The sequence below is a fragment of the Cynara cardunculus genome, unplaced genomic scaffold (assembly GCF_001531365.2).
Source record: "Cynara cardunculus var. scolymus isolate 2C unplaced genomic scaffold, CcrdV1 Un_Scaffold_509, whole genome shotgun sequence".
Classification (NCBI taxonomy): Eukaryota; Viridiplantae; Streptophyta; class Magnoliopsida; order Asterales; family Asteraceae; genus Cynara; species Cynara cardunculus.
Genome location: NW_020200583.1, coordinates 149,362 through 158,937, shown reverse-complemented (window position 1 = coordinate 158,937; position 9,576 = coordinate 149,362). Strand labels below are relative to the sequence as shown.

Here is a 9,576-nt window from a genome sequence, read left to right as displayed (position 1 = left end):
GAGACGACGAATATGTTTTTATTGTTCTCTAAGCTCCAACTGCTTTTTGCAGATAGCCCGGAGTCGCCGCATTTGAACCTCCATGGCCACAAGGGGATTTTTTTCCCTCCTTGGATTTGAACCTGAGATCTCTTGGTCCTTACTATATTCATCCGGTGAGGTAATGTTACTTGGTAAGCGCTTACCCGTGTAAACGTTTGGTGTACGGCCCCTAAGCAGCACATGATTTAAAGAACTAACCACAAAGGTTGAGAAATAATCTAACACATATTTGTATCCTTGATACAAATGGTATGAAATTACGTCCATAGTAGCGTACATAGACATACGATTAACCATACACTAGATTTCATAGACAGCGTAGATTCTTCTCGTCTTACACAAAATTAAGTTTCCGGGCTGTGGAGGATGGAATAGTATATATATATACTAGTTGTGTACCGCACAATGTAGTGGGATGTAAACCAGAAATAGAAAATTTTAATGAAATGTTTACAAAGTAAAACCCAATCCAGAAACAAAAACTAACATTGAAATAAACCAATAATGTGAAAACATATCAAATGCATATGCATAACACATACCTAATAACGTTTAAAACAGATTAAATTGGTTTAACAATTAAAGAAATTAAGCAAAATGTTGGGTGTATGAATGGTAAAGCTTAAGGGGTTGTTTGTTTACCTCTTAATAGTTCCATTAAGAGGCAATCTCTGAATCATTAAGAGGTGAATCTTGTTTGGCAAAAAAAAGTTTGCCTCTTAATGGTTCTAATACCCTCTGAATTGTTTTGTATCTTGGATCTCCCTTAACCATTAAGAGCCCTAATTTCATTGTACAAAATTACCAAACAATTATATTTCATGTTGGTGCATTATATCATGAAAGCCTCTTAATCATTCTGCACCAAACCATTCAGCAATTGCCAAACAGCCCCTTAGTATTTCCAGGAATAGTTTACTTATTTCTAATTTAAATTTTCATTTGATTATAAAAGCGTCTGATATGTTTTAACATTATTCGGTATGTGTTATGCATATACATTTGATATGTTTTACTATTAGTGGTTTATTCTAATGTTAATTTGTATTTCTAGACTATTTTACTCGAACATGTCATTAAATTTTTGTTTTCAGTTTACATCAAAATTTTAGATGCTACTTCAAAACTCAGCTATTGGCAAAAATCACGAATATAAGATATTATGATTAAAACGTAGTCTATCGGTAATCTCGAATACTCACAAACAATCAGGAGATTGCTTCTTGCATTGGTTGACTGCTTTCCCGAGAACAGCGGCTGCAACACGCTCCTACCGCTGGTTACTTTCCTTTGGGAATCTCTTTAAAGCTTGAATCGGTGCTGTTTTCTTTGGAAGGAACCCGCTCGATTTCCTCCCTGGTTGTAAGAGGAGATGAAGTTGACACTGCCGGTTTTCTCTGTTCTGAGAGGTACCTACATATAAGAACACAAGATTACACTAGACCTTGATAGAAGCATGCTCGGAGAGATGCCTACTAATGGAAGAGCGTGTTGACTGTGGTTTAAGTTTGACCATTTTAAGATTTTCCCAAAATAGCTTGGGTGAAAAGCTTGTTGAGGTTGATGAACAGATAAAATATTTTGGGCACCACATATTATAAAAATTGTTTATTTGGTTCCTGTACCCTGGGGGTGCGTCTGGCACGTAGGACATGATGGGACTGTACAAAAACTTGTTGTCACACGTTAGGTGCGACAATAGACCGGGACAGGACAAGATCCAAGTGTGATAAAAATGCAATTTTTCTGTCCCACAAAAATATGTGACAAGATTGGTAAATTACTAAATTACTCACGTCACACCCTAGTACCTCTATGCCATATAGTGGCAAAATACATAAAATTTAATGGTAGAAGGGTCAACACTTATATTCACTCGATGGTACATGAGTGGACCAAATAACTTTTCGTGGTATTAACCCAAAAGAGTTTTAGATTTTCAGGGTGGCCAGGGATTTTTATTCTTCATTGGATTTGAACCTGGGACCTCCAGGTACTTTTGACCTTTGGAGCCAGGCTAAAACCAATCAGACACCACCCTTGTGGTTATGCAAGTAATCATTGATGTCCATGCAAGTAATAATTGATGAAATATAAAATGCTGGGGTTGTATGAAAAGAGCATGCAACACTACTTACTTGCCGGTGTGGAATCCTGCAGAAAACCAAGCATTTAAGACAACTGAAAGATCCGTTTGAGAAGTTCTGTCTTGTGCCACGTTTGTTGAACCCGTCTCTACTTCTTGGCCTTTCTTTCCCTCTGCAAATCATACACAAGTCAACTCACAATGCTACTTTATCACATGCATAATACTGATCAAATAAAAGTAGAAATCAGAAACAAAGGGGCCATTTACTAGGTAAGTGGTTGTTTGGTTGATTTTCCATTACGTCCTATATGGATAAAATTGTCTGTGTGGATTAATCTGTCTGTATAAATTGAGAAGGTTTTTGTTTGAGAGGGGGTTTTCATAGATGGAAGGAGTGTATTTTTTAATTTGGAGGGGTTGGCTCGGGAAAAACTTGGCTCTCTGCATAAAGATCCTTTTAGAAGCTTACTGAATAAGCCACTTTCTCTAAGCCACTACCACAGTCATGTATAGCTGACCAAATAAGTTGCGAGTCCCATTAAGCTGATTAAGCTACTAATAAACAGGCCCTAAGAGATGTTTACCCAGTAAGAGGTGAGGTCGTTTACCATACACTCTGACCAACAAATGACATTAACCAAGATGTTGACTTGGTATGGAAGGAAAGGCGAGGCTCCTTACTCAATCAGCGCTTATCCAGACCACACCCTTACTGGTTAGCACCTACCAAATTTTTGTTCATAAACGCTCCCCAAGTTGAGCAAGAATCAAGAGAAGCGGATATTAATACATTACAAAATTAAAATATTCACCAAAAAGCATACCGACCTTTATCTACCTCAGGTATACCAGAAGTTTGTGTGTTAAATGAATGAATAGCTTGGTCCACAGCTCTCATTGCTGCTTTAATAAAACCACCATCTTCTAAAGGAGCCGGGCTTCCACTATGAGCTAATGCTGTACTACCAACACAAGTTTCACAAGAGGAAGCTGCAGCCAAGGAGGTGCATGGTGCAGTTGAGTATGGACATACATAGGGACGACAAGAACATATGGGAGGGCCGGAAGGTTGGGGTGCAGGCACAGGATGATATTGAGAATCATAAGCAGCACCATAATCATAACCATAACCATAACCTTGATAGTCCCAATTGCCATATTGGGAAAATTGTTCTAAAAGTTTTTGTCTTTGTTCCTCTACAGCGTTATATTGGTCGAGTAAACGTTTGTAAGCTTCTGCACTTTCTGCATCAACTTGAACAACAATTGATGGGGGTGTACATTTGTCAATGACCTCCGAAGAACATTTTTCAGCAACTGAAGAATCTGTAGCCTCTCTTGTATGTGTTATGTTCTTTGTCATGTCTGTGGTTTTATTGTCTGTCTCCACGTTCGCACTATAAACAAAAAACAGTCGATTAAGATAAACTCAGGAACAGAGATACTGACATTCGATACACACACATACCTTTTAACTTCATTACTTCCATTCATGATGATAGGTGCATTTTCTTCTGTGCCTTTTGTGATTTTTTCTTCCTTAAGCAAATCCTCGTCCCCTCCTTTGCCATGCATTATCTGAACATAGAGGCAATTCATTGTGAAAAGTCAGATAAAGAATGTGCATTTACTACGTTTTAATTCGATATCTAAAAACACCACAATAAGTTTGGCGGACCACGTGGTAACATTTGGTTGGTTGTCATAGATTTGCCTCAAGAATTATATGCCAACAACAAGACTATACTTGACTTCATAAGTATCCTAACGCAGAGTAACCCAATCCAAGATACATGAGGTCAATATCTGGTAGGTCTTGCAAAACCGTGTTGTATATAGCTAAACCCATGGATCGATACATGAAAGTTATACATTATAATCCTGTATGCGCTCGGTGAAGGCTACATAAGAGGTGTAGTTTGCAAATGAAAAGTCCCTTGTGCCTTAACTCTTACGTTTTTTCTTTTTGAAGTATATAATATTTATATACAGCAAATGCAACAAATAAACTCACACACCCCCTCATCTTTAGTGAGGTTTGAACCCCTGACCTCCTAGGAGGCCAAATACTATGATACCGCTAGACCAAAGGCCCTTTGGTTAACTCTTATGTTTATGTATGCTAAAAGTCTATAAATTTGCTGTACCATATATCTATTGTTGATTGTTATAAGGTGCTCGAGCTTATGCTTATTTAATATAGTCAAATAGATAGAAATTAAAATCTTAACCTTACTTAGCATTGGCGAATTTATTTATTTTGCTTAAGAATGCCAGGTGATATCACCAAGTTTATTTTACTGATTAGTCCTATCTGATTGTGTTTCGACTTTTGCAGATGGATCATTGGTAGTTTTTAAACTATGTCAACCTTTGGAGCATAGACAGATAGAGGCATAAGTTTCTTAAGCCGACAATCCTACCAAACATACACTATCAAAATTATTCAAACGCATGTATTTATCTACAGAAAGGAATTAATCGATCCGTAAACTATTATCCCTCTGGAACAATACATACACATTTTCAAGTGAACAACACACTGAATGTATGACGCAAAACCTAGTTTTTTTTTTTATCTCCAAAACAACAAATTCAAATGAGTTAATGGATTTGAATGCTCATTTGAACACATGTAACCGACTTTCAAGAAAACTAGGTCATTTTCCTGCCATTAATAAGGTCTTCCACCATGGATTTTCTACTGCTACTGCCTAGAGTGATGCAAATTTCAAACAGAACTCAATACCGATAGATGCAACTCACGGTTTTTGAAAGAAATAGAGAAAGACAGACCTTGTATTTGGAAATAGCATCGTCGAAAGCTTTGACGAGAGCAGAATCGTCCCAGAGTTCGCCATATTTCGCCATTGGTTTCTGCAAGTGTGCCGCAATTGAGGCGTTTGTGTTCGCTCTGAAGTTTTATAGGGGGAGGATTCAGGGGTACAAAAGAATTGATGTGTTTTCCCCTTTAACTTTAAAATGTAACACTTAACCCCCTAGAGTTTAAAAATCGCAACATGACTACGGGACCGTTTACCAAACGCTTACTCGGGTAAGTGAACACCAAGTCACGTTGACCAAGAATCTTACCCGGTAAGAGCAAGACAAGAACCAAGAGTCTTGTCCTATAAGTGAAGGTGACGTAAGCGCTTATCGGGTAAATTGTTGCATACGATACCGTTTTGGTGGACTAAAATATTACCCGGTAAGTAAATGATAGTGTTAAATTTTTATCGGTAAACGCTTATTGGGTAAGTGTTTAGTAAACTCACTTTGTCTCTAACACAGTTCATTGAGTCAAACTTTTTATCGAGTAATTTCCTCTCGAACTCGATTTGTGCTTGATCAACAAGGATAGGCCTATGAAAGCCGATAAAAACAATTCATTGACTTATTCCGGTATGACACCGGTAATAAGCACTTTTGAGTGTTTGGATAAACAGCTTATATCGATGTCAAACCAATAATAAGAAGTTTTTGAATAAGTTAAACCATTCTAACTTATAATAAGTTTGATAAAGACCTTTGTAGAAAATCATAAGTTGTTTCAATTAAGCAATCCCAAATACCCCCTAAGTGGTGACGCAATTTGACTATAAAAATAACTAATTTTTTTTTATAATATTAATAAAGATATGTTGGTTGGTTCCTTATCCTTGCATAAAAAAGATAGTCCTTTTTACATATATTTTTAAAAAAACAAGAGGTATACAAAAGAACACAAAAATTTAACTTAAAAAACAACAAATTCGACAACAGTGGTACTCGAACCCATGCCTTTTGTACAAAGGCAAGAACATTTACCATCTCTATCATTAAAGTCTTGTGCTAATACTTCAGTTTAAAACATAATACGATGACACCTAACAAAACAATCTAGTGACATTCATTAGAAACGTAATATTTTCCCCTTACAACAAAAAATGAAGTGTTGGCTCGCCCCACCGTGTCCTTCAATATAGGTTTGCCTCTGCCGAGCAGGGTCTCGTACACCTACTCAACTGATTTTCACAAGTAATTTTTTTTGGGGTATAAAAGAAACGCCCACTAATCAAACGACTCCGGATATTAGAAAATACAAAAAATATCAACCAAAAAAACAAAAAAAAGTCGCTTGAATCAACCAAATAACTTAAAAAAATCTTTCAAAACAGTGGAAATTCGTATAAAAAAATATCAAACGACTTTGCGAGTCTTTGATTTATCTTGAAAATGTATATGTTCAACAAAAATAACGAGTCCGCCATTGTTGATCGAGTCAAATTTTTATCCAATTTAATTTATAAAAACTCGACTCTAATTCTTATCGAACTTTTCGAGCAATAAGTATGAGCTAATACTCTGAGCTCAGCTCTATAATATACCGAACATGATTGTAGCATGTCTTTTTTTTTTTTTTTTGAGAAATATGACTTTTTGGTATATATAGTAAAATATATAAGAGCAAATTGCATGAAAAAGTAACGTACGTTAACTTGATTCATATTTTGGATAACGTACTTTTAAAACTTTCATTTTGATATCTAACATGTAAAGTTTTAAACATTTAATTAACCAGATAACTGGTTGAAGACTAAAAATGTAAAATTTTAAACATTTAAGTACTCAGATAACCAGTTAAAGACTAATTTTAGATTAAAAAAATCCATTCTACTAACCATATCAACAAATAATACTTAGTTGAATACCACATCACTCGTTACATCAACATGATAATCGGTTAATACTTCAACTAATTATCCGAAAATTTTAAAGATATATCACCAAAATATGAATCAAATTAAAATACATTATTTAATTTACCCTCTTTTAACAATGAAATAAAGATTTTTGTTCCTTGCTGTTCAACATCGCATCTTCATCTTCCTCCACACTCACAAGGCACCATGAAAAAACTTTCCTTCTCTCTTTCATCATCAAATAACTCATCCAAACCCTCAAAATCCACTTCATATTCTTCACAGAATCAACACGATCAATCCGCAAAAAAGGAATTCGTCACAGAGTTCGATCCATCCAAAACCCTAGCCGATTCCACTTCCAAAACCCCATTAATAATCCCCCCAATTCCCAACGAGTGGAAACCTCAAAACAAAACCGAAAATACCGATCCGCCCTTCAAATCCGACGACCCAAATCTCGAATTCGAAGTAGAACCAAACTCTACCGTCGAACCATTCGACCCCAACATCATCAAAGGCCTCAATCTCCGTTGCAAGAAAGGTTCTGGTTCTGAATCATCGTCTTTGATTGATCAATTGATGTTAAAGAATTTGAAAAGGGATCTGGAGAGGTTGCCGGAAGATAGAGGTTTGGAAGAGTTTGATGATGTGTCGATTGAAGAATTTGCTCCTGCTTTGTTGAAAGGGTATGGATGGTATGAAGGAAGAGGAATTGGGAAGAATGCAAAAGAGGATGTGAAGGTGGTTCAGTATACAAAATGGAATGCAAAAGAGGGGTTAGGGTTTATCGAAAGGGTATGGATGGCATGAAGATTTCCTATTGTTGTCATCATATGATCTTTGAATTTGTTAATATGGTATTATTATGTTAATTGAACTATTTAACTCGAAAACCAAATACTTAGGGGGTGTTTGATTGCTTATAAAAACAACTTATTGACTTATTCCGATGTGGCACTGGTAATAAGCATTTTCGAGTGTTTGGATAAACAACTTATACCGGTGTCAAACGGGTAATAAAAAGTTTTTGAAGAAGTTAAACTCTTCTGACTTCTAATAAGTTGATAAGAGCTTTTGTAAAGAAACATAAGTTGTTTTGGATAAGCAATCCCATATACCCCTTATAATTTGAAATCATTTTGGTGCATGTGGGTTATTCAGTTTTGGAATTTTTTTGACACCCCTAAGTTTCTGAATCTGCCACAGCTCACAACTATATTGTTAGAAGTTATTGGGTCGGCCGTATGGGGTTGTTTTTGTTGTTGTTTGTATGTTCGTGTTCAAGCCGTGTCAATTTTACAGAAATAGAGTTGGGATTTCTAGAGATCGATCTACTTTCTCCTGGTCCGTGCTGCGTTTGCTGGTGTTTACACGTCGAGAACTTGGGACTGCCAGCGTGCAATACTAAAGTTAATACACACACCAAGTGTTCGACGAAATGTCAGACTGATATTTTCAGAGTTCAGTTCGAGCTGGAGTCCTGGGATCAATCAAGTTTCCTGTTCCGAAATTCAGCTCAAAAATGCAGGAAAAAATATTATCTGCTATTCATATAACTTCTTTTTGTTAACCATTGGCATCTGGTCATTTTATACGCACCGACTAATACCTGGGTCAATCACGAATAACATGAAGTTATTGCAGGTGAACCTCCATGGTCAAATAGGTTTCTCATACGAAACAAATAGGCCGAAAATGGACTCACATTGCGCTTAGTTCTTAGGTGTTTCCATGCTATTTTGATACCTCGAAAATTGGACAAATTCTTTTTTCTTAAGAACACATACATGATCCACCACTACAAAAGGATTAGTTGGTAACCACATTCCTCTCAGTAGGATTCGAATCCAGACGAAGTTATGACCATCTGTTAGAGAAAAAAAAGGAGTGTCAAAAATCGTGTTAATTTATTTTCAACATTTTTCTATGAAATCATGTAAAGTTTATGATGGGTGTTGCACGGTCAAAAGTTGACGAGGCAATGCGAGTCACGTTGAAACAACTAATAAAGGTCAGTGGACACGTTATAGTGGCCACATTTCTTAAAAGCGACCGCACAGAAAGTATTTATTGTTTTTGTGAAGTGACCATAGTGATAGTTGATGGATTTGTTATCAACTCTTCCAAGCTTTGATGATCTATCGATATTATGAGCATGTTTCATTATTCCTATGTAGCACGTATACTGTATCGATGTGCTAACTGTAAGTCGCTCTCATCGTGCAAAACCCATATTTCTATAAGGTTGTAAAAACTCTTCCAAGTTTTCTTGCATCATCTTCGTCAAGTCCAATCCTGAATGTTAGACTCAAATGTAACACGTTAAAATGATCAACTTGTCATGGAAGGTTTCCAACTATGAGTGAGCAAATGTGATAACAACCGATGTTTTTAATATATCAAGAAATATAATTTACATAACTGGTTCCACTATTTACAAAAGCTACATTACAAAGTATCTACCAAATCTTTCCACAAAACCCTTATACAAAACTTGTATATATAACAAGTGTCCCAAATACAACAGATAACATGTTATCCTAACATCTCATGCAGACAAATATAACTCTTCACAATTTCCCTTTTCCTTTATCTTTTGGTTGTGCCCGACCTGTAATGTATATTTTCAAAACACCAAAAATGAGGGTTCGACCTTGAGGTCTATTGATAAATCCTTTTGTTGGCTATTACAGGATCAATAATCACCAAACACATTTATAAACCCATATTTTTATTAGTAACAAATATTCAACATTTTAA

General features: G+C 36.0%; 2 protein-coding genes across 4 annotated transcripts; one reads left to right on the top strand and one right to left on the bottom strand.

Moving 5' to 3' along the window:
* Nucleotides 1-1,179: 1,179 nt before the first annotated feature.
* On the bottom strand, nt 1,180-5,021 carry LOC112501741. 2 transcript variants are annotated; one of them, XM_025105446.1, is made up of 5 exons: nt 4,928-5,021; nt 3,600-3,709; nt 2,960-3,528; nt 2,181-2,301; nt 1,180-1,455 (listed from the first exon to the last, which is right to left on the bottom strand). In XM_025105446.1, exons 1-5 carry the CDS (start codon nt 5,000-5,002, stop codon nt 1,323-1,325), a joined length of 1,008 nt encoding a protein of 335 aa, XP_024961214.1. In that variant the 5' UTR covers nt 5,003-5,021; the 3' UTR covers nt 1,180-1,322. The 2 variants fall into 2 exon arrangements, with proteins under 2 accessions (XP_024961214.1, XP_024961215.1); XM_025105447.1 differs by having other exon boundaries at nt 3,269-3,528; nt 4,928-5,016.
* Nucleotides 5,022-6,952: 1,931 nt separating this feature from the next.
* Nucleotides 6,953-8,560, top strand: LOC112501747 (protein MOS2-like). 2 transcript variants are annotated; one of them, XM_025105462.1, is made up of 2 exons: nt 6,953-7,611; nt 8,119-8,560. In XM_025105462.1, exons 1-2 carry the CDS (start codon nt 7,021-7,023, stop codon nt 8,122-8,124), a joined length of 597 nt encoding a protein of 198 aa, XP_024961230.1. In that variant the 5' UTR covers nt 6,953-7,020; the 3' UTR covers nt 8,125-8,560. The 2 variants fall into 2 exon arrangements, with proteins under 2 accessions (XP_024961230.1, XP_024961229.1); XM_025105461.1 differs by having other exon boundaries at nt 6,954-7,620.
* The last annotated feature ends 1,016 nt before the right edge of the window (nt 8,561-9,576 follow it).

Coding starts and splice junctions, on each gene's coding strand:
- LOC112501747 (XM_025105461.1), top strand. CDS start 7,021: ATGAAAAAACTTTCCTTCTCTCTTTCATCATCAAATAACTCATCCAAA.
- LOC112501741 (XM_025105446.1), bottom strand. CDS start 5,002: ATGGCGAAATATGGCGAACTCTGGGACGATTCTGCTCTCGTCAAAGCT. Junction 3,710..4,927: donor ATGCTATTTCCAAATACAAG/GTCTGTCTTTCT, acceptor CTCTATGTTCAG/ATAATGCATGGCAAAGGAGG. Junction 1,456..2,180: donor GCAGGATTCCACACCGGCAA/GTAAGTAGTGTT, acceptor TCTTATATGTAG/GTACCTCTCAGAACAGAGAA.